Source organism: Anabrus simplex, chromosome 2 (genome assembly GCF_040414725.1).
Source record: "Anabrus simplex isolate iqAnaSimp1 chromosome 2, ASM4041472v1, whole genome shotgun sequence".
NCBI lineage: Eukaryota > Metazoa > Arthropoda > Insecta > Orthoptera > Tettigoniidae > Anabrus > Anabrus simplex.
In genome coordinates this window covers 1,108,909,124-1,108,934,438 of record NC_090266.1, presented here as the reverse complement: position 1 = coordinate 1,108,934,438, position 25,315 = coordinate 1,108,909,124, and the positions used below count along the sequence as shown (strand labels likewise).

Sequence of the window (25,315 nt, the reverse complement as noted above, 5' to 3'; positions counted from 1 at the left end):
CACCAACCATCTTCGCCACAGGCGCTGCACCGTGGACACATCCCTATGGGTATCGGCTGCGATTTGACGAAGCGACCAACCTGCCCTTCTCAGCCCGATCACCATACCCCTCGTAAAGTCGTCTGTCTGCTGGAAATGCCTCCGTTGACGGCGGCCTGGCATTCTTAGCTATACACGTGTCCTGTGGCACACGACAACACGTTCTACAATGACTGTCGGCTGAGAAATCACGGTACGAAGTGGGCCATTCGCCAACGCCGTGTCCCATTTATCGTTCGCTACGTGCGCAGCACAGCGGCGCATTTCACATCATGAGCATACCTCAATGACGTCAGTCTACCCTGCAATTGGCATAAAGTTCTGACCACTCCTTCTTGGTGTTGCATTTGCTCTGTCAGTCAGTGTATTAATGATATTACTCTAATAAATATTTATGCACCATCAGTGAACTAAAACCGTGTTCAACGCAAGACATTCTTTCAAAGAGATCTACTTCCACACCTGCATAGTATAAAAGAGAAAACAATCCTTGGCGGGGATTTCAATAGGGAACATGCATGATCCGGGGTTTTAATTTAAAATATGCTAATCTGATTCAAAATTTCATGCAGAATTCAAAAATGTGATCAGAATGTACAAATAATAACTCCAAACATGATAAAAATCTACGAAAATGTCACGTCACGCAAGTACGCGATCTCATTGGTCTGACGTCATCGTACAGGTTGACTGAATTAGCAGACGAAATAACACATAGTGTGCTGTGAGAAGCAGGATACACTTCGCGTATTTCTACTTTACGTTAGAGTCTAGTATGGTTAAATTCGAGGTCTATACATCGGATAATAATCTGAGTGGTATATTTTAGACTTAAAATGAATCCTGCGCAGACAGTGAGGCAGAAAACTTATAAATGGTGTAGAGTTCCGATGTGCAATAGCACATCGCATACCATACCAAACAAATTGTTTATAAATGTTCCAAAGACGCTAAAACTAGGGAGAAGTGGATTTTGGCGAGCCGGAGAAATGCTGGTGATATATCGGAAAAGTCTACAGTTTATTTTTTTGAAGATTTTTAACGTAAGATGAATTTGTTTGAATTTTCAAATCACTTTTCCATGTCAGCTGTTCTAGTGGTAAAACTTTAAATTTTAATGTATGATGCTTTATTTAAATGCTTCAATTACATCTTGGAATATGAAAGTAATAAACAGTGCATTAAATAATGCTGATTATTAAAGTATTCTCCAAACCTAACCTATGTTTTGGGTGATCCATGTCAAGATAATAAATCAAAGGGGTTATGAACCATTTTGACAGCTCTAATTCTACCAATATATCTTGGCATGGGACAGTTATGTATGTCTTTATTGAAGAGCTTAATTGGTAAAGAAATTTAGGCTATATCTAAATACTCTATAATGTAACAAACAATAGGCGTGTACATCATGAAAGGAAACAACGTGAATTTAACAAATGTATAACTCTACACAAAACCAATGCTTGTCTGTTGGGGTCTTATAAGTTAACAATGCTCAATTATAATAATTGTCATAATATTAATGAAAGAAATACCATAATTGCACACAGGTGAAAATAGTGATGTAGGTGTTTAAAATATTATCCAACTTAGCCTAAGTTTTAGGTTATACTAGCCAAGTCAATAAACCGAAGGGTAAAAATACCGCTCGAGTTGGCCGTGCGGTTAGGAGCGCGCAGCTGTGAGCTCGCATCCGGGAGATAGAAGGTTTTGAACCCCACTGCTGGCAGCCCTGAAGATGGTTTTCCGTGGTTTCCCATTTTCACACCAGGCAAATGCTGAGGCTGTACCTAAGGCCACGGCCGCTTTGTTCCCATTCCTAGGCCTTTCCTGTCCCATCGTCGCCATAAGACCTATATGTGACGGTGTGACGTAAAGCAAACAGCAAAAACAAAAAAAAAAAGTAAAAGTCACAGCACGCAAAGACATTCCTGTATTGAGCGACTAAAATGTCACCAGGACACTTTTCTTTCCTGATACGCTCAGCTTATTAAAAGCCAAATGAAATTAATGTTATTGGCTTCACGCTCCGCTAACTACTTCTACGATTTTCGGAGACGCCGATGTGCAGGAATTTAGTCCTGCAGGAGTTCTTTTACGTGCCAGTAAATCTACCGTCACGAGGCTGACGTATTTGAGCACCTTCAACTACCACCGGACTGAACCAGGATCGAACCTGCCAAATTGGGGTCAGAAGGCCAGCACCTCAACCGTCTGAACCACTCAGCCCAACTTGTGAAAACTAGATGAAGTCATATTTATCTTTATCATGTTTAACTTTTTCCCTCCACAAATATATTTAATTCTCTTTCAAGGACCCCGGAAGTGGGTAGGCCAATTGCCCCAACCATAAATATGTATTTTTCAGAAATGATAGGTTATAGACCTACAGTACTATGATCTTTCTTTCTTTCTTTCTTTCTTTCTTTCTTTCTTTCTTTCTTAATCAGTTTATCCTTCAGGGTTGGTTTTCTCTCGGACTCAGCGAGGGATTTCACCTCTACCACTTCAAGGGCAATGTCCTGGAACGTGAGACTTTGAGTATGGTGATGAAACTGGTGAGGAGGGCCATTACCTCGCCCAGGCGGCCTCACCTGTTATGCTCAACAGGGGCCTTGTTGGAGGATGGGAGGATCGGAAGGGATAGACAAGGAAGAGGGAAGGAAACGGCCGTGGCCTTAGGTGCCTGGAGGAGAAGTAGGAAAGTACGAAAAACCACTTCGAGGATGGCTGAGGTGGGATTCGAAACCCTTCTACTCAGTTGACCTCCCGAGGCTGAGTAGACCCCGTTCCAGCCTTCGTACTATTTGTTTTCAACTTTCATGGCAGAGCCGGGAATCGAAACGGGGCCTCCGGGAGTGGCACACATTAACCACTACACCACAGAAGCGGACTAGTACTATAATGCTACCTATATGTTTATGATAGTGCTGAAATCCGATTTCTTACTTTACTAATGCTGAAAGCCCGAAAATGTAATGTTATTCTTTAATAGGGGAATCACTCTAGAAGGACATGTTGAAAGTGATGTGATATCTATCCAGGTTCGTTGTTATCCTAATACTATGGGTTGCAGTACATTGCAGGTATATAAAAGACGCCACTTACAAACTTGCTTGTTATCCGCTAATTTCTGCGGCCACAAAAGTCACATTTTTCAAGAATGATAACATCTATACATGGTAGATTGTCTGACTGTACTGTTTTGAACCTTTCTTCTGTCATTTCGAAGTTTTAGCAACGGCTGATGCACAACGGCTGGAAGCTCCATGCGGTACTGGATCGTGACGTCACAGCGCGCCGCTTACGTCAGAGGCCGTTTCACTCGCCTTGCGGAAAGGCACTATTAAACATTTTTTTAATGGTAGAAAACAAGGCAACATACCACAATGTAATATGTTTACGTACTATTTCATTGGTGTACTTTTCAAAAAAAATATTTTTGAAAATGATGCATGTTCCCAATTGTGTTCAGCGTTTAGACGACTCAACGGGGCAAAATTACGCGCCGAACCCTGCCTTACATGATCTCATAACCTCCTTGAACCTGAATGATGTTGTGGATGAGCTTAATGTGCCCCTTCCTCATTATACCTATATCCAGTACAACTCTTCCTCACGCATTGACCCCATGTATGTTTCACGAGCACTCATTCAACCTAGGTATTATGAGGTGATACCTGTTAGCTTCACTAATCATGACCAGTGTACGGAAACATTTCTGCCACAATGGAATTATTTCATATTTATTACATGTGTGCAATGTAAATATCGAAACATAGAATAAACGACTTCATATAAAAAATTGGTTAAAGTGTGTAGCAGACGTTGTGTAAGTATCGGCAGCGTAGTGGTTCGAATCCAGCATAACGCAAACTTTTTGAACGACAGAGGTGCTGCATTCCAGCGGGGATACAATAATAATCAATACATTTTTTGCTATTGGTTTTAAGGTGTGCTTTCTCATTTGGCGTCCTTCACCTAAAGATGGATGGGGAAAGGATTGGGAAGGAAATCTGTCTTGGTATTTTATTAAGGTACCGTCCCGGTATTCGCCTGGCGGTTAATATGGGAAACTGAGGAAAACCGTTTACAGGACGGCCAGCATGGGATTCGAATCCACAGCCTACCTAATCCATCGCACACAAATAATAATCCACACCTACCAGGTCACATCACAGCACTTACTCATTTCCTGACGATGTATTCCTATAAATAGTACGTTGAATCGTTGCTAATTTATGGAGGAAGTGCGGTCGAATTAAAATTAAAATGTATGCCCACGTGCTCCATAATGGTAAAACGTTAAATGAACACTGTAAACCGGTCAACATTTCGAACACTTGTTACTCTGAATATGCAAGGTACTCTACTTCCTACCTACAGACCATCACGTCGTAGTCCAACCTGAATATATATTAGGATGGTTTTCATTACGTATTATTAACACCCTTCGTTTCAATTCAGATTATGGAGTGCTTGAGTGTTTTCCTTCTAATTACTAGGCCTATTTCCTTGTAAACATACAATATTTTAAAAATTGAATTTGGACTTCAAGTCATGGCCTAAATTCACTGTAGATCTTTATCTTTCGTGTTTGACCTACCATTACTCTATTCTTTTTAAATCTGAATTCGATTTCTTCCTTCTTTCTTTCTTTCTTTCTTTCTTTCTTTTATTAATCTATTTACACTCCAGGGTTGGTTTCTCCCTCGGACTCAGCGAGGGATCCCACCTCTACCGCCTCAAGGGCAGTGTCCTGGAGCGTGATACTTTGGGTCGGGGATACAACTGGGGAGGATGACCCGTACCTCGCCCAGGCGGCCTCACCTACGATGCTGAACAGGGGGATGGGAAGATTGGAAGGGATAGACAAGGATTGAGTGAAGGAAGCGGCCGTGGCCTTAAGTTAGGTACCATGCCGGCATTTGCCTGGAGGAGAAGTGGAAAACTACGGAAAACCACTTCCAGGAAGACTGAGGTGGGAACTGAACCCACCTCTACTCAGTTGACCTCCCAAGGCCGAGTGGACACCGTTCCAGCCCTCATACCACTTTTCAAATTTTGAGGCAGAGCCGGGAATCGAACACGGGCCTCCGGGGGTGGCAGCTAATCAAGCTAACCACTACACCACAGAGGCGGACTCGATTTCTTCTTAATCATTATTATCATCACATTGAAAGTGGAACATTTTATATTTGACTAGCAGTTACCCGCGGCTTCGCTCGCGTGGATTTCGTAATTTGATCAAAGTAATCATTCCGCGCCATTGTACTAAGACATTATCTGAAAATTCCTAAAGTATAAAAACTCACTCAAAAATTTAGTTTCATTTACCCCAGAAATTCTTTGTAAACCTTGTTTGTTGTATTACCTTTTAGGGCTAAGACGACCATGTGACATACAGTAGAACTGTACATGTGAGAAACAGTCTTCTCTCAAGGCGAAAAAATAAATACATGTTTCTTTATTTTTAAAGGAGATTCCTACCGGGCGAGTTGGCCGTGCGGTTAGGGGCCCACAGCTGTGAAACTGCATCCGGGAGACAGTGGGTTCGAACCCCAATACCAATTTTCACGCCTTTAACATCTTTAGATTTTGAGATATAAGTATCCTCGCACAAAGAATTCAACTAATTTTTCAGTACATTCACCACCTTTAAGTGGATTTTCCGAAGACAAAATTCCAAACACAAATTTTCATGTCTGTAACATCTTCAGTTTTCGAGATATAAGTATCCTCATGAAAAGACTTCAACTCCTTTTTCATTCCACCCCCACCCGTTAAGTTGGTTTCTCCCCACCCAAAAAAGCGTGTTTCTTTATTTTTAAAGGAGATTCCAAATACCTGTTTCCACGTCTGTAACCTTCAGTTTTGAGATATCAGTTTCTCCAGAAAAAAAATTCTATGTTTTTACTCCCCACTCAAGTTAATGTTCCAAAAACAAACAGTACCCGTTTCTTTAAAAGAGATTCCAAATACCAATTTTCACGTCTGCAACATGTTAAGTTTTTAAGATATACTGTAGATACGCTAATCCCCTTAAGTGGATTTTCCGAAAAAAAAATGTTTCTATACATTTACAGGAAATTCCAAATACCAGTTTTCAAATTTGTAATATGTTACGTGTCTGAGACAATTTGCAGATACAGTCTTTTTAAAAATTCACCCCATTTGTCACTCCTGTTCACCCCTATTCTTCGGATCATCCCAAAACACAAAAATACGTGTTCCTTTATTTTGAAAGGTGATTCCAAATTTCAATTTTCATGCCTGTAACATGTTCAGGTTTTGAGATATGAGTCTCCTCATAAAATGTGTTCAACCCTTTTTCCCCCTTTTTTCAAGCCCCCTTAATTGGATTTTTCGAAAACAAGAAAACATGTGTTTCTTTATTTTTAAAGGCGATTTTAATACCAATTTTACGTCTATAAACCTTTTAGTTTTTGAGATATAGATATCCCAATTTAAAAATTCACCCCCCTTTTCACCCCCTTAGCGACGGAATATCCGAAAATCCTCTTAGAGGGCACCTACATGTTAATACGCATGTATCCCCAAAATTTCATTTCTTTATGTCCAGTAGTTTTGACTCGGCGATGATGAATCAGTCAGTCAGTCAGTTAGCCAGGACAACTGATTATATATATTTATATATAGATTATTATTATTATTTTTAGATATTTAAACTTCTTAGTTTTCAACATTAGGCTTTTGCATGTCTATTTTTACACGACGATCACGTAAACGTTTCCAACATATTTTGAAACATCCAGCAGAAAAGACATGTGCCATAATGTCGCAATGTATCAATACGGATGATAGGTATTAACAGAATCATGTGATTCTAGTGATAATTCACAGAAATTCACCGCGTATGCTCTAAGAGACTGCGTCTAAGTCTATCTTAAATGGATGTATTTTACTAACTCCCATCGTTATTTTCATACACGCTGAGACCTAAAAGGTAAAATGTAATTAGATAATCTAGGAAAGGAATCTGAATTTCCAAATTCTGACGTATTCTCAGAACACTCAGAACATTGCTGTAAAATAACACAAAATTTCCCGTTCACTTTGACCTAGTCGCCTCTCATCTAAAACTATGTACAAAGGACATAAGAAATCAAACACTACAAATCGAAAACTATCTATAAGCGCCCAAACAAGAAGGTTCATAGCCTCCTTCGACTATACGTACAGCGCAGGAGCCTCTTGATAAGCTGTGGAACCAGTAGTGAGAATTAAGCCTTGACGTTCTGCCCTCATGATGAACTGTGGTTCTAGTAGTAAGAACTAAGCCTTAACGTTCTGTCCTCTTGATGAGTTATGGCTCCAGTAGCGAGAACTAGGCCTTCGAACTTTGCCCTCTTGATCAGCTGTGGCTCCAGTAGTGAGAACTAAGCTTTGATGTTCTGTTCTCTTGATGAGCTGTGGCTAAAATAGTGAGAACTAAGCCTTTGACCTCTGCCCTCATCATAAGCTGTGGCTCAAGTAGTAAGAATTAAGCCTTGATGTTCTGTTCTCTTGATAAACTGTGGCTCCAGTAGTGAGAACTAGGCTTTCGAACTCTGCCCTCTTGATAAGCTGTGGCTCCAGTAGTGAGAACTAGACCTTCGAACTCTGCCCTCTTGATCAGCTGTGGCTCCAGTAGTGAGAATTAAGCCTTGATGTTCTGTTCTCTTGATGAGCTGTGGCTCCAGTAGTGAGAATTAAGCCTTCAAGTTCTGTTCTCTTGATGGGCCGTGGCTCCATTAGTGATAATTAAGCCTTGCAGCTCTGTACTTTTAATGAGCTGTGGCTCCGTTAGCTAGAACTCGACCTTCGAACTCTGCCCTCTTCATAAGCTGTGGCTCCAGTAGCGAGAACTAGGCCTTCGAACTCTGCCCTCTTGATGAGCTGTGGCTCCAGTAGTGAGAATTAGGTCTTCACATTCTGTTCTCTTGATGAGCTGTGGCTCCAGTAGTGAGAACTAAGTTTATGTCCTGTTCTCTTGATGAGCTGTGGCTCCAGTAGTGAGAACTAAGCCTTCACGTTCTGTTCTCTTGATGAGCTGTGGCTCCAGTTGTGAGAATTAAGCCTTCACGTTCTGTTATCTTGATTAGCCGTGGCTCTAGTAGTGAGAACTAAGCCTTGATGTTCTGTTCTCTTGATGACCTGTGGCTCCAGTAGTGAAAATTAAGCCTTGACGTTCTGTTCTCTTGTTGAGCTGTGGCTACTGTATTGTGAAGTAGGCCTTCGAACTCTGCCCTCTTGATAAGCTGTGGCTCCAGTAGTGAGAATTAAGCCTTGCAGCTCTGTTCTCTTGATGAGCTGTGGCTCTAATAGCGAGAACTAGGCTTTCGACCTCTGCCCTCATCATAAGCTGCGGCTCAAGTAGTGAGAATTAAGCCTTGCCGCTCTGTTCTCTTGATGAGCCGTGGCTCCAGTAGTGAGAATTAAGCCTTGATGTTCTGTTCTCTTGATGAGCTGTGGCTCAAATAGCGAGAAATAGGCCTTCTGAGACAAGGGGTTACATTTATCAAAGGCCGGAAACCAAAATCGAATGGAAGCGGAACAACAAATACTCTCGAATTAAAAGAAGAGAAAGCTTAGGTGGGCTTAAGACCCAAAGAAAACGAGGCTAATCCCATGCTATCGCGTGACTGAATGGAGGAAATATTAAAGGCCGAAAACTTTAAGTAAAATTTAGAAGGCAAGAAACTTTATCCACCCTATTCAAATTGAAGGGGAGAATTACGACGGTAGCCTCTCGCACTCCCTTACATTCAACCAACCTCCCATCAGGGAATATAAAAGTCCGACGACTGCCCAGAAAGCACTACATTGACAGAAGAAGGGGAGCCCTAAGGTTTACATTATATCGAAAGCCGCTGAAATCCTCCCTACACTTCACACGCAGCAAGTAGCACTTAACAGTTTGTTATTTTGCCATACCTTGTTAGGTGGGACTTCCATTAGGCTGAACCCCCACCTCCTACCTCCCGAGAGAGACCCTCTCTATCCTCCGTCAAGATGCACACACAATCACCGCAGCAAGATCAGACTAAGTGGAAAAAATATGCACAGCTTTTATAGGTAGGTGGCAAAATATTCGAGGTGTTTAGTACACGGCGTTATGATTGGGTAATCTTAAGTAACTGAAGGAGTTTATAATTATCGAATAATTTTACGTATAGGCATGTGATAGGCAGCTAGAATAGGAGGAGGTATAAGAGGCAGTCTTGACAACTTTCGAAGCACAAATATAATAACAGTATCTAGATACGTTTGCAAACTTCAAAAAATCAACTTTCTTATTGACATTTACTGGGCTTTGCTCTCATGAGTTCGCTACCAGATGCCTGTCGGATTCATCTAACCATGGGCGAAAAGCTTTCACATTTGCGCAAAGTTCCTAGTTCTTGTCAGAGATGGAGACAGTGGAGAACGGCGCACACGACAAATAGGCAGAAATGCTGTACGCATGGTATAATAATACATCTAAGAAAATTGAAATTGCAGCACCACGAAGGCATTGGTCGTTCGTGTTGATTTTCAAGATATGTAACGATGCCATGTAGGTATGTAAACGATCAAAGCTTCAGACCCATTGAATTGTTGCTACAGGTCTCCCCACGTGATTGGTCGCGGAGGAATCAACTCCAGTATACGGACTCTGGTGTAGCGTAGTTGACTTGCAGTCTGTGCAGTGAAGTGTTCCCCATCAATCATGCCTCGACGACAGAGAAGGGCACGCTATCAACAACTTTCGCCGTTTGAGAGGGTTCGGATAATTGGGCTGTATGTGGCTGGATAATCGCTAAGGACTGTCGCTGCATGTGTTGGCCGACAGGCATCTACGGTACAACGTGTATGGCAGCAGTGGTCAAATCAAGGTACCCACACTCGTAGACCTGGCACAGGCCCAGCGCGACAGACAACTGTGAGAGAGGATCGCCGCATCATTCGGATGGCCCGGATGGAACCCCATGCAACAGCAGCGCAAATTCGAGCAGCTGTGGCACCCCATGTTACACAACAAACAGTTGGTAATCGCCTGCGTGCAGCTGGCTTACGAGCCCGTGTCCCTGCAGAAGGTGTTCTATTGACCCCACAACAGCGACGTGTAAGGCTGGTCTTGTGTCAAGAAAGATTGACATGGGTCGACGAAAGGCATAGGGTCGTCTTTAGTGATGAATCGCGCTTCTGTCTTGCCCGCAGTGATCGCCGGAATCGTGTGCGCCGACGTACCGGGGAGAGGGGCCTCCCCGATCTTATTGTAGAGAGGCACACAGGGCCAACACCAAGCATCATGGTCTGGGGAGCTATTGGCTTTAATGTGAAATCAATATTAGTGCTTGTTGAGGGCACTATGACTGCTCGACAGTACGTTGATAGGGTACTCAATCCAGTGGTTGTCCCTATGATGGCAAACATTGCTAATGGGATGTTTCACCAGGACAATGCCCGGGTTCACACTGCACGCATCTCCAGAGAAGCTCTCCACGACATCACAACCGCCAGATCCCCGGACCTCAGTCCTATTGAGCATGTGTGGACATGATGGGTCGACAACTGGCCAACCGTCCTCAGCCACCCACAAGTCTGGAACAACTGACCCGTGCAGTGCAGCAAGCATGGGCCACAATTCCTCGCGAAGCGATCCAGGGCCTTATTGACTCCATGCCTCGACAAATTCATCAATGTATTGCAGCTCGTGGTGGGCACATCCTGCATTGATTGTTGTCCAAACTTGCGGTCAGAGGGACCCGAAAGTGTAATCATCGAAGCACCACTCCTTCTGGGTGTTGCAATTTCCATTTTCTTCAGTGTAATAATAATAATAATAATAATAATAATAATAATAATAATAATAATAATAATAATAATAATAATAATAATAATAATATAAAAAAGGGAGGAGTAACTTTAGACATTAGATGTGGCATCATATTCTTCCCGTACATTAACAAGCGTCACTGTCTTCATCACATCTGCGCATGTTCAACTTCAATGCCTGCCAATCCTTTTTAATTTGCTTGAAATATCGTATGGCTTTTAGTGCCGGGATATCGCAGGACGGGTTCGGCTCGCCACGTGGAGGTCTTTCTATCTGACTCCCGTAGGCGACCTGCGCGTTGTGATGAGGATGAAATGATGATGAAGACAACACATACACCCAGCCCCCGTGCCGTAGGAATTAATCAATTAAGGTCAAAATCCCAACCCTGCCGGGAATCGAACCCGGGACCCTCTGAACCGAAGGCCAGTACGCTGACCGTTCAGCCAACGAGTCGGACTTTAATTTCCTTTAAAATATTAATCCCTTTATGTTGATCTTAAAACTTCTGTGTTCTTTTGCAGCATTTCCTGCCGGAATCCTACAACCACCGTTCTACGGCCTCGGACTTGAGTAAGTATGCAGCTCGGCATGGTCATTGCTAAGAACACATTGTAGACTGGATATAGAAAATTAATTTTCCTTTCTTCCCGCAGGTCGCTGAATTATGGAGCCATTGGTGCAATAATGGGCCATGAACTCACGCACGGCTTTGATGATCAAGGTAATTATTCCAATCAATTGTAATAATAATTTCTTCAATAATCTATCAGTTGAGATTAATAAAAGGGCAAGAACGAAGATCACAGTGATGAATTATGTACACTAATTGAGCTGAACAGTGTTGATATGATTGTGTGGAAGAATGTCAAAATATATCTATTTTTTGTATGAAATGATGTTACAAGCAAAAATAATAATCTGTGATGTATATTAGAAACTTATTTCAACATTTCAATACACTGCTTAAACTGTAACACTTGTTTCATCCAATATATTCAAATTCACACCCGAATGAGCCAAGTCAATTTCTTGTTTCTAAAAATGAAATTGTTCACCGCGGTCAATAGCTTGAAATTACGTATGTATGCCAATATTTAAGTAATAAAATACCCTAAACATTTTCTAAAATTAATTTAAATCTGAAGGGTGCGACCGAACAAGGGGACATGCTCACTGTGCACGTGTCCCCTTCGCGCGATGAAACAAGTTTTGAGAAGCACGATCTAACATGCTAGACTGTGAAACCTTTCAATTAGTTCAATGAGCTGAATAAAGATTGAGAAAGCACAAACACACGTGTTAGACTCGGGAGGAAGGAAAACCCACACTGGTTAACGGGGACTGCACGATACGACAGTGCTTTGGTTGGCACATGTCCCGTTGTTCCACTAGACACAAAATACGACTCGTTTAACTAATTCGAGCCCGCGTCACTTTCTAGTGGATTTACCTACCAATCGCGAGAGTAGAGGCCTAAATCTCGATGTTCCACTGAAATATCTATTTTTCTCAAATTGGCGCTTGTCCCCGTTGTTCAGCCGCACCCTTCATTTCCAGGAATTTATCGTCATCCAGAGACTTTAGGACTCAGTTTCTCTAAACTTTTCCAAACGGACTTGGTTTACATTGGTTGTGAACCCCTCATATCATAATGCCCACAATTAATATCTGCTGCATGAGAGTTCAGGAAATTTCAGTTCGCGAATACTAAGGAATATATTCAAAGCAGCAGTGTTGAACTGTAGAAAGGTATAGAATTAACTAAACAGATTCAAACTTACCAGATATTGTAATGTAATACGAGATAAAGCATGACTGAGAAATGATAATGGAAGCACAAATTTTCTCACGGAACTGGACTGTTTGTCTTAGAGACAAGATAGGAATGGTGGGAGGAGATTATTCATTCTGGGAAAGAAGGATTTGTAAACTGCAAAAAAGTTAAAGATGACAACCATCAAATTGTAGGTGTAAGGCTCATTTCTAAAGATAATGGGGAACGTGATGTTTTTGGATTGTACAGACCTGGAAATGGTGGTGCAAACGCTGATTCGGAATTATTTTTAGCGGGTAATCTCAATTTACTAAATGTCAATTGCGAAGGTACGGCGAACGGCAGGAAGCATGACCAACAAATGACAAATAAGTTAATCTGGGAAAGGCAGCTGAATCAGAAAGTAATGGAACCAACTAGAGGGAAAATATTCAGGATGTGGTGCTGGTAAAATCACATGAGCTCTACAGAGAAAATGAAGTAGTAGATGGTATTAGTGATCACGAAGCTGCTGTTGCTGTAGTTAAAAATAAATTTGACAGGTAGAAAGGTCGTAAAAGTAGGACTATTGGCAGTACCATATGGCTAATAAGACAAGCATGTGGGAGTTTTTAAAAATCAATTATGATCGATGGAAAACTGTAAATAAACATGTAAAAAGACTGTGGGATTGGTTTAAAGCAATTATTTAGGAATGTGAAAAATTTATGTATTGTAAAATGTGGTAAGGAATGGTAAAGACCCGCTATATTATAACAGAGAAGTAAAGATACTAAAAAGGAACTGCAGATTGGAAACAGAGTTAGAAATAGTTGTGGAAGTAAGGAGAAATTGAATGAACTTACTAGGGAATTAAATCTAATGAGGAAGTCAGCCAAGTATAACATGATGGCAAGCATAATTAGAAGTCATACACATTTTAGTGAAAAATGCAAGGGTATGAATAGGCAATTTAAGGGAGAAACGGGCTCCAAGAAGGACATTCCAGGAATTATTAATGAACAACGGGAGTGCGCATGTGAGGATGCACAGAAGGCAGAAGTGTTAAATCAGCAGTATCTAAAGATTGTTTGTCACAAAGTAATGTCCATATATAAGAGGTGACTAATACTAATGAAGTATTGAAATTTACCTACGTTAAAAAAGGCATTTCCAATAAGATACAAAATTTGAAAACTAGAAAAGCAGCTGGATTTGATAAGATTTCTGGGGCACACTAAACGCAATGAGTTGGGATGTAGTACCATATCCGAAGAACTTATTTAATTACTGTTTCCATAAAAGTGAACTCGTGTCCTCATCCCGAGGTGGTGCAGCTCTTTTCAGGGACACCTCCAATGGAGGTGAACTGCGTGTACTATTTCAACCACATACCAGCTCTCCTGCCATTCTTAAATTTCTAGAAGTACCGAGAATCAAACCCGAGCCGCGGAGGACGGCAGCTAATAACACTAACCGTTACGCTACGGAGACGGACACTGTTTCCATAAAGGAGCAATACTAAATGAATGGAGAGTTGCTATAGCAGCCCTTGTGTGTCAAGGAAAGGGTGGTAAACGTAAAGCCGAAAATTACGTCAGTAAGTTTGACATGTGTTGCAAGTAAGCATTGGGAAAGCATTACTTCTCATTATATTAGACATTTTTACGAATTTAACAGATTATATAGAAGGCATTTTGGGATTAGGACAGGTTATTCCACTGAAGCTCAACTTTTAGGATTCCGGCCAAATATAGCAGATACTGTATCTCACATTCTAGAGGTCAAATTGACTGTATGGCGATTGACCTATCTAAGGCATTTGATGGGGTTGATCATGGGTTACTAATGGGAAAAATGTGTGCAATTTGACTAAGAAAAAACGAGTGACTGAATGTGTGGCTACATTTCTATAAAATAGAACTCAGAGAATCAGGGAAGTTGAAGATTTCTCTGATCATATAATCATTAAGAGGGAAATTCCTCAAGCCAGTATTATTGGACCTCTATGTTTTCTTATATATATAAATGATATGAGTAAAGAACTGGAATCAGAGATAAGACTATTTGTGGATTAAGTTATACTGTACAGGGTGATAAATAAGTTAAAACATGAGAAGCTGCAAAAAGACCTCGACAATGTTGTGAGATTGACAGCTGTCAATGATATGATGACGAACTGGGTTAAAAGTCAGGTTGTGAGTATCAGCAACAGAAAAAGACCTCTGATCTTTAATTACTGCGTTGATGTGTGTGCAAGTTCGTTATGGGGATCACTAAAAGTGCCTAGGTGTTGACATAAGGTAAGACCTTCACTGGGCTAATTACATAAACGGGATTGTATATTAAGGGTACACAACTCTGCACATGGTTATGGGGGTACTTAGGGGTTGTCGTAAGGATGTAAAGGAGAGGACGTATAATTCTCTGGTAAAACCCCAACTAGAGTATGGTTCCAGTGTATAGGACCTTCATCAATATTACTTGATTCGAGAACTGGAAAAAATCCAAAGAAGAGCAGCTCGATTGCTCTGGGTAATTTCCGACAAAAGAGTAGCGTTACGTAAACGTTGCAAAGTCTGAGCTGGGAAGACTTGGGAGAAAGGAGACGAGCTGCTCGACTAAGTGGTATGTTCCAAGCTGTCAGTGGAGAGATGGCGTGGAATGACATTAGTAGACGAATAATTCTGAGTGGTGTTTTTAAAAGAAAGAAAGATAGCAATATAAAGACAAAGTTGGAATTCAAAAGGACAAATTGAGGAAAATATTCGTTTACAGGAAGAGGAGTTAGAGATCGGAATAATGTACCAAGAGAGATGTTCAATACATTTCCAAATTCTTTGCAATACAACAACTATACGTTTACACCTATAAGGGTTGAAGTTTGAATACGTGTTCATTAATTTTAATGAAAAGTCTATAACCAAAGAGCACACCCCCACCTCAGTGACTTCTGAAATATGGGTATTGTTCAAAACTCAAAATTGACCCTTCCTTAGGGTTTATATCATCAAAAATCCTTTCATGTCCCTTGATTTCGTCGTAAGAGACGTATACATTTCTAACTTCAGCGGTTTGGCTTAGGTGTTGATGAACTTATATTTAGAAGATTTTGTAAATTGCATCATGTGCTGGAACTCGCACACCTAGAACTCGTCACGAATTTCCCTTTTAACTCTTCAAATAGATTTTTTGATCGAGGAATCTACATATCCCTATTAGTTTTCAGTTGTTAGGTGATAAACCATCAACATGAAATCAATCACTTTCGAAACGAAGCAAAGATGCTCACAAACATAGACACATTGTCGGAAGGCTCGGCGAGGTAGCCGAATGTGGGTAAGATAAGCGTCTGTGGAAATCGCCGGATGCTGTTTCCAATATAACCCTGTGTTTGAAGGTGTTAGAAACTTAGCTTCCACTTTTCATAGTATCATTTAAATTCTTTGGTTTCTTTGACCATTACTTTGTTGTCGATTTATTAAACACAAACCTTCATTGCTATTTGTTTTATCTTTAAATAATGAGCGGTATTTACCATTGTTTAGTTTAATAATCTGCCCGAATTAATTTGGAACTTCATCACGAGCTGACCTGCAGGAAACTTCCTTCCAATTCGGATATCCGCATTTTGTTTTCAGGAATGTCATTAAAAAATTCTCGTCAGGCGTGTAAGTTTCCTTCCCTCTCTGTATTTCTCTGATAGCTATGCCGTGACAATATTTTCTTGCACCAGTGCAGGGTTGATCTTAGTACCCACTTTTCTTTGTACAGGTCGACGCTATGATAAGTACGGGAATCTTAAGCAATGGTGGACCGAGGCTACACTGGTTGAATACGAGCGCAGAATGCAGTGCATTGTGGAGCAATATGGTCGTTATGAAGTACCACAGATAGGAGAGAACTTCACGGTAAGTATTTGTCATATATGAAACTGTAAACGTGTATTTCAGGAAGAGTCAGTGTTAAATTCTCCTTATGCTGAGGAAGTTAATTCATTTCAGATTATTCGAGCCAGTTGATTCGAAGAAACAATACTTGATGCACCGGGCGAGTTGGCCGTGCGCGTAGAGGCGCGCGGCTGTGAGCTTGCATCCGGGAGATAGTAGGTTCGAATCCCACTATCGACAGCCCTGAAGATGGTTTTCCGTGGTTTCCCATTTTCACACCAGGCAAATGCTGGGGCTGTACCTTAATTAAGGCCACGGCCGCTTCCTTCCCACTCCTAGCCCTTCCCTATCCCATCGTCGCCATAAGATCTATCTGTGTCGGTGCGACGTAAAGCAAGTAGCAAAAAAAAAAAATACTTGATGTAACACACATAGTTCCTGTACAGTCGCGTTCTATCAGCATATGCGAGAAGAAAACGAGATGGAACATGATTCCTAAATTAACGAAATATTGTGGAGCTGCTGATTTGAAAAAGACGAAACAATTGAAACAACGGAACATTAATGGACTTTTAGGTAATGATCCAGTTGGGTTCCAGTACTTTGAAGGGTCCACTCACTCCCAAGGTCTGAATATACGTATACAGGGTGATTGAGAACAACCGCTACAACGATCAGTATGTCGTGTAGGACGGCGGATCCATTTCCGGAAATGATGAACTTCGGATATGATGGAGATTTCTTAATAAGTATGGATTGCGCCCCTTCATTATTATTATTATTATTATTATTATTATTATTATTATTATTATTATTATTATTATTATTATTATTATTATTCTCGGGTCAGAAACAACTTGTACACAGTCAAATATGATATTGGAATATCAAAGTTATGTTACACGTACTGTATTGTGACCAATATTTTTCAACGTCAAGCGAATTATGCGTTGCTTGAAACAGTTCATTATCAGTACAAGGAGGCGGACCCATCTGACACAGAAGAGAGTGTTTAATGATTTGTTCTTCGCCACATTTGCACTTGTTGACAGCAAATATGTAGCCCGTTCTCACCTGCCCACTCCTGTCCTCAATCTATTGAGAGACTTCTGTGCAGTCCAGATTTCAGGTGGTAAACGTTCCGCCACTGTCATCTGTCCCGGGATGTAAGGAAACTTGGTTTTCCAAAACTGCATTCATGCCATTTCCGGTGATCCAATTAGTTCCCGTGATGTTCACAGGACACATTTCCTGAATTTGAGTCTTTGAACTGGAGGGTACATTGTCGTGGATGAGCACTTCCTTGTTCTAATCTAGTCCTATCCTTGTTCGCAGCTATTTTTCTCCGAATATCGGGTGGAGAAATCCCTGCAAGCTGACAAATCCTGTCGACTGAAATTGACTTTAAGCAACATGTCACTAGTCTACAGATCTCATTGAGTCCCACGTCCATACATATGACATGAGATAATGAATACTTAACTGGACACAGATATTCTGCGACGGAGTAAAAAGTGCCATAGCTGATATGTGGATAGTTTGTGGTTGGCTTCTCCTTTGTGATCCAGCCAATTTGCGCATTAGGTTATTTCCTGCGGAAAAGTTTATTTTGCACTTCAAGCAGTGCTTCTTGAATGTGAGGAATCGGTCAACCGTTACTCTCAGATATTCTGGAGTGTTACAGGTCTATAGTTCAAAACCTGATCCTGCTATTTTTAGTTCACGATGTTCTAGTAGGTGGATTTCTTTTCACTGTTTCAAACACTCCGCTCTGTGATCTGTGCGCCAGGGCAAGGTCGTCAAGATACACGAATCTTCTGGCACTTAAAAATACTGGCTGATCATTGTTAGATGTTGAAAAAGATTGGAGGCAAAATGCTGCCTTGGGAAAAACCGTTTCTCTTCACCCTCCATCGGCTACGCTGCCCTTTGAAGTCAACGTTAAACCTACGATTCTGGATAAGAGTGCGATGAGCTTGGTTAAACCCCTATCCTTTGACAGATTGTATACCTGGTCTAGAGGAAGTTGATTGATAGTATCGTACGCTGCTGACAGATCCACAAAGGCCACATCTCTGAGCTTGCGAGTTTCGAATCCATCCTCTATAAACTATGTTAGATTTTGCAATTGCCAGACGCAGCTCTTGCCATGAAGAAACGCAGCTTGCTGTGGTATAACTAATGGGTCAGTCATAGGTAGGAAAAATTCAGAATCATTCTAAATAGCACAGAAGCACTATAGGTCGAAAATATATTGGATCGCTTCCAACATTTCCTGCTATCAGCAGGGCAGTCACTCTCGTCCTGAAACGCAGAAAATATGAACAGTTCATGACTTCTAATCACATTTCAAATAAAATTAGTCCACACCTTGGCGGAAGGATTCAGTATACAAATTTGTACGGAAATAAAATCCAGTTCCGAAAATATCTTTGAAGGGAGCTTATTTATGTTAATTCCATCATAGTCTTCCACCACACTTTTGGGATATGGCATTTGCCCGTAAACTCATTGAAGAGTTGGAGAACCCATTCCTTTGTTTAATCCAAAATGCTTTATCTGCTTTTATCGGTTGGCATCCAGGCCCACTTGCTTCCTGGTTTTGCATTCTGTGATACTCTTGCGCAAATCCAACAAAGGGTGAGATTGCTCCTTGATTCTTGATGGTTTCTTTGGGTTTTGAACAGTGTCCTTTTATGGGTTGTCTTTCCATTCAGGAGTACTGATAGTAGAGTGCCCAGTGGCTTCGCTGGGTCGTTGGTGAAGCGCTTCAGCATTTTCCATGATTTGTAGCTATCTCGTCGCAGGTCTAGATCTTCAATTGTCCTAATCCAGTGATTTCTTGGCTGCAATACAAGATGAGATGAGGTGATTGACGGCTTCCACTGTCCCTTCACCTAAACGATCATCTTCATACAAGGATCTGTATCAATGAATTAGGCTTCAAAATCTAAGCTGAGACCTGGGGTATATGACGACCAACAGCACGGGGTATAGATATTCTGGAGCACATTTCGTAGCTTCAACGAATGTACCATAAGAATCTCGTGTAAAATATTTAATGGACACTGCAGCATCCAACATCTACGTCAAAAAGGAACTCTCTGGGGTCTCACTGATGCACCCCAATCACCAAACTTTAAAGCCCCACAAAACAGCATTTCCGCGCATAAGCTCCTACACAACATAATAAGCGTTGCTGTTGTTATTTTGTACTCTGATGTATTGTACATACTCACTTGCAAAACATATTGCGCACCAGGAACGAACAATAGTGAAAGATGGTAGGTAGAATAGTTATAAAAGTTGCGTCATTGAGTCGATTTTGGTGACGACTGCTGTGTGTTAAGAGATTTATTTCACACACACTAAACAAAATTTTATTAAAGGGGAATTGCAATGATAACAGTATTGCGAAATATTTGCCACTTGCACATTAAACTCAAAGTCCAGCTTCTGCTGGAGAAAAAGTATTTTCATAGAACGAACGGTTTTGTGACATAAACAGATTACTACAACACTTGAGATATATACAACATTATTTACACGTTGCCAGTACACAAACTAAATGAAGACTCACTTATATAGGATCTCGAGCGGTGATGTGGAGTGTCAGCTGGTCGTCTGGCCAGCTCTAGCGGTTAGAACTGGATACAAGCCGCGCAGCGCGCGGGATTCGAATACAGGCACCACAACAACGATTACTTTCACAGAATCGCCAACAGGAGCTTTGATGTCCCTTCAGCAAGAGTTGTGTTAACGACTATGAAACACCAGGGGAGAGTATTAGTGTACAAAGTGAAAATAGTTATCCAAACAATATTCCGCAAGGGTGCTCTGGACATAGTTTTTAACAACGAGAAGATGAAAGGAGGCAGGTTAGTCATTTCGGAAAATTCCTCACCATTTGTGCCATTCTTACTGCTATGTAATAGCGGTAGGAGAAGTGAGAGCGTAATGGGACACACACACACATCCGTAAGGCTCTAGAAGAGCGGATTGTTTCTTCGTACGACAAATAGGACATCGCTAGCCACCATCCAAAGACACGTCACGTTACCCCTGAACAGCCCAGCGGTGAATAGTATGATATCAAGGCGTTTTGAAGGACTGCCTTCTGGATCTATCTTGTGTAACAAGCCAATTAAACCTCAACAAGAAAGTTTCGTTTGCGTTTCTGTTATGAGCAGGTGGAAAGAGACTTATCATCATAGGCTATGGTAAGAGAAAGAATTACTCGTCATCACAGCTGGAAGATTTAACTCGAGAATATGGTGCAGTGTCATCGCCACAACGCGGAAAAGGAATGATGATGCGCAAGAAACAGGAGTGTAGCACGTGCCAGCTAGTTTGCTGATAGCTGCAGGAAAGGAGGAGATTGCCACCAGTGGTGAGCGGCAGCCCGTGAGTAAATGCACCAGTAGAACGCCGGTATCAGTAAAGAGCATTAGTAAGATAGAAGATCCTAGGAAAAAGAAACAAGGACAGAATCTGAAAGGCATTTGGGCCAAGAAGGATGGGTGGCGTGCCAGATGCGACCGTGCCGCATGCGACCCGTGCCACTAGTGATCGCATAATCTGTAACCATGCCGTGTGCGACCCGCGTTGACAAGCAGATTGTCATTTGATAAGCTTTGTCATCACCCAATATAAGGCAAGCTAAATCAGAACCAGAAAAGTTAGAAAAATGGCCAAAAATTGAGAGCACTGCTTGCGGAATAGGGAATGAAATTGCCTTTGTTCTGTTCAACTACTAAACCGCAAACTGTGCACAACATTAAAGTACACTGAATTAGTCATCGGGAAATACAACCTATACAGCCCTTTACGGAGAACAATTCGAACGATTGCATGAAAGGCTCACAAATAATAATGAATGAGTACATTTCTTACGAAAGTTTAAATAAAACATACATTACTTCACACACACACGCGTGCGCACGTAATATCTAAACCCAATTCAAGAACTCGTTGAAATACGTCAGTGTAATGTATAGTTTGGAATGCCATAAACCGATGTATTCCTTCCCCAAAGAAAACATAGTTGGGTCATAAATAGCCATAACGCAAGAGATATTTCAAGGACAAAATCCTAAAAATTTGGGGAAATGTACAACCAGGTAATCTGCTGAATACTAGAATAACACCAGTTCGGTTATATTTTAACAAGGATTATTTGTTTTACAGTTAAATGATCTGTAAGTGCAGATATTGACTAAGAACAACGTTGTATATCTTACTCTACCTTAATCATTGATTGTACTTTAATTATTTACTTTAGAAATGCCCACACCGTGTGATGACGGAACACTGCCAAAAGTACTTTCTTTGAAGAAAGTATTTTAATTCCAGAGGTTTTTATCACACAGCAATCTGGTCATGTATCGAGCCACCGCCCCCCCCCCCCCTATCAAACACTGATTAGTATCATGTAAAACATTTTTATAACAATTTCCTTTTTCGACGCAGGTGAACGGTATAAATACTGTTGGAGAAAATATCGCTGACAACGGCGGCTTGCGGGAGGCCATGAGAGCATACCGAAAATTCCGAGCCCGGAACGTTGACGCAGAGCAACAACTCCCAGGTCTCTCAGCCTATACACCAGAGCAGCTCTTCTTCCTGGGCTTTGCACACGTGAGTATCCCTCCACAGAAACATTTCGACTGTTTTCCTGCTTTCAGAATTTAAAGTGAAAAGTAAAGTTGGTACATTTTGGCTGTTATGAAATCAATTCTGGAAAATTATTTTACAGTAGATGGACGGAATATTTAGTGACACTATCAGTTAATAATACGAAAATACCTGAAGAGCGGTTAGGTATATACTTAAGAACTTAGACCCACTGCACAAATATGTTGCATCACGTGACATATAATGTGTCATAGATACATCTAGCGCTTAGACGTTGTGACATATTCTTCCAGCATACGGCTACCCACTGCTCCACTTCTAAGAGTAGGGGCATCAAATCGGTAATAGGCTACAGCAACAATGACTTCGAATTCAGAAATTCAATAAGATAGGTCCAGATATTCAGTGGATATTTGATGGTACCGACCACTATATTATTTAAAATACGTAGGTGAATCAATAATTAAGTTCCCTCGATAACAATTCCATGTATGCCAAGGGAACTTAAATCAAGGGTGTCTTGTAAACACAATCTAAATGTGACACAACTTGCAACGCTGTCCCGCATACAGATTCTTGTATGATTCGTTTCCTGTGAGATAAATACCACTTATGTGAATATCCACTGTGAACTAAGCTATAAGCGTTGAACGCTGTATAGAGTTCTGCCCGAGATTGTTTGGAACACCAAGATTTTGCTTTCAAATTTTCAAGGTTGTGTCACCGATGGGATCGATGTGTAAATAGACTATGACCTTGAATTTGAGCATGACATCTTACATCTGGAGTTGTGTGTGTGTGTGTGTGTGTGTGTGTGTGTGCGCGCGCGTGTGTGTGTGTGTGTTAGGTATTCAGTCCGAAGGCTGGTTTGGGCCTCCGCAGCTATGCCAACAGCTGTCATACATGGCCTGGGCATCATTGAAGAGGTGTACTAGGGAAATGAGGAGTGAGGTAGTGTCCCGTTGCTTTCCTCAACGAGCCAGAAGTTGCTCACATACCAGTCTGCCAAGCCCACTGAAATGCACGCACCAACTGACCCTATGAGTGATATTTTCACACCATTCATAACAGGGACTGGCTGCATAAGGAATGATATTACTAGCATCGCTCATACCACAGTCACTTTTATATTTTCAAAGCCAAGGATGAGACTGAGACAGGACAATGAAAGTAACAAATTTATTCTAGCCCATTCCAGAAGACGTAGTGCCCTGTAAACACTACATCTATAAGATGAATTAATCGAAAAATCACAACATGACAGTAGCATACTACACTTTCTATCTTCCCTTCTTTACAGCATTGCATTTAAAAACAAAAGACACAGTACATACCAAAAATAAAAAGGACTAAGCCCAAATGTATTGTCTGGTTCAAATGTTGAGAAGTGCAGATACTTTCCTGTAGGCAGAATGTCAGAGTTCGTACTCCTTTCACACTAAACACGGGTCTCGTGCCTGTCTTGGATTATATATCGTCGCTGCCCCTGAGAAAACCGCTCGGTGACGATGTTGTTAGAGGAAGACTGACACGCAGCACAGAGGATCATCGCATAATATTGAACCTCAGATGATAGAACGTTACCGGTCAAAGCTCTTAACTGAGATATTTCACATAGTAACGGCAATATTGACAGTGGCCAATATCTAAAGCCTTTATTTTGGTTTGTAATGATTATTATTAACTGCGCTTTATTTTTTTACAGATGTGGTGCGGGAATTCGACACGAGGCGCTCTTCGATCTCGAGTAGTCGAGGGAGTGCATAGCCCTAATCGATTCCGTGTTATTGGGACCCTATCAAATTCTGTGGACTTCGCCGAAGCTTGGAGTTGCCCTAAGAACAGTCCTATGAACCCGGAGCACAAATGTGTTCTATGGTGACGTACAGCCTCTGCCATATGTCGTGCAACAAGGAAGACTGAATACTCTTAACAAACATATTCATTAACATCTGATGTTCATCTATTGTAAATTGTAGGCATTCTTCATTCTAAATTGAAAATGAATTACAATGTTGTTGATAAAGTTATGTAATATCAATAAATCATCACCATAAATTTTTAATATACAGCAGTATTCTTTTCCACAATGGGGTTGCATTGCTAATAGAAAATCGTTATTCAGTGCTGTTGCCAGAAGAAATGAGCTACAAGTGCCATGTTCCCCTGAAGTATTACATTCCTCTTATAATATAATTTTGATTTTAGGAAAATGGCTTCAATATGTCGTGATTATTATATTTCCTCTTACAAGAAACACCCAACTCGCAATAAGATATCCCAGCATTGAAACCAAATGTTAAACAATGAGGGAATATAAATGGACTATGTGTTGCCAATAGCACATTTGAAGAGAGAATGAAAGAAAGGAAGGAACGAAGGGGAAGAACAAAGAAAGAAAGAAAGAAAGAAAGATGAAAACAAAATGGACTATTATGTTGAGGACGGTACAGTATAGTTTCTCGTGTGGTGCCATAAAAGTATTCCTTATTATACACAGTACTAACAATGTAACGAAAAACATTACCTGAGCAATTTTAAAATAAACCATTTTTCATATTTTCCTCGGTATCATTTCTAGCTTTTTCAATATTTGTGTATAATATTCTGGTTATTATGCGACTAGTATGAACTACTTGAATCATCTTAAGCTGAAAGGAAGAATATTAATATTTACGTTTTTTTTTCATTCTATGCGTTCAAACAGCGTTAAAACTTCGGACTTGAAACAACAGAATCACAATTTGGTTGTGATGGTGGTGGTGATTATTGTTTTAAGAGGAAGTACAAATAGGCAACTATTATATTGTAAGTAGTAATGATAAAATTTCATTATATGCCGGATTATTTAAATCTTTTCTGAAATATCTTTTAAATTATTAGATTTGGAAATGAAAATCTATGCATAAATATTCTAAAATATTACGGATTTGTAGTTTACTCCCTCTCAATTGATTTGCACACTTAATCGAACAAATTCAATCTGTTATACAGTTTCCTTTGTTAGTCACCATTACAAACTACTTGTGATCGAAACAGGGCCAATGTACTAAAGTGTACCTTAACTGGACGTCCACCTATGCGAATCAGAATACAGTCCAGGAATCTCCAGGCTTCTACGCATTTCACTTATGCTGTGTGAAACCTAGCCTTAAAGAGTTTCTCACATTG

The 25,315-nt window shown here is 40.8% G+C and overlaps 1 protein-coding gene across 1 annotated transcript in view; it reads left to right on the top strand.

Moving 5' to 3' along the window:
• The window catches only part of LOC136863317 (neprilysin-11), a 269,715-nt gene extending 244,925 nt beyond the window's left edge, over positions 1 to 24,790 (top strand). The window contains exons 17-21 of the mRNA XM_067139702.2: positions 11,389 to 11,437; positions 11,521 to 11,588; positions 16,395 to 16,531; positions 21,980 to 22,147; positions 23,850 to 24,790. Coding sequence (XP_066995803.1) covers positions 11,389 to 11,437; positions 11,521 to 11,588; positions 16,395 to 16,531; positions 21,980 to 22,147; positions 23,850 to 24,026 — 599 coding nt within the window. The 3' untranslated portion in view covers positions 24,027 to 24,790. The remainder of the gene's footprint in view (positions 1 to 11,388; positions 11,438 to 11,520; positions 11,589 to 16,394; positions 16,532 to 21,979; positions 22,148 to 23,849) is intronic.
• Positions 24,791 to 25,315: the final 525 nt, after the last annotated feature.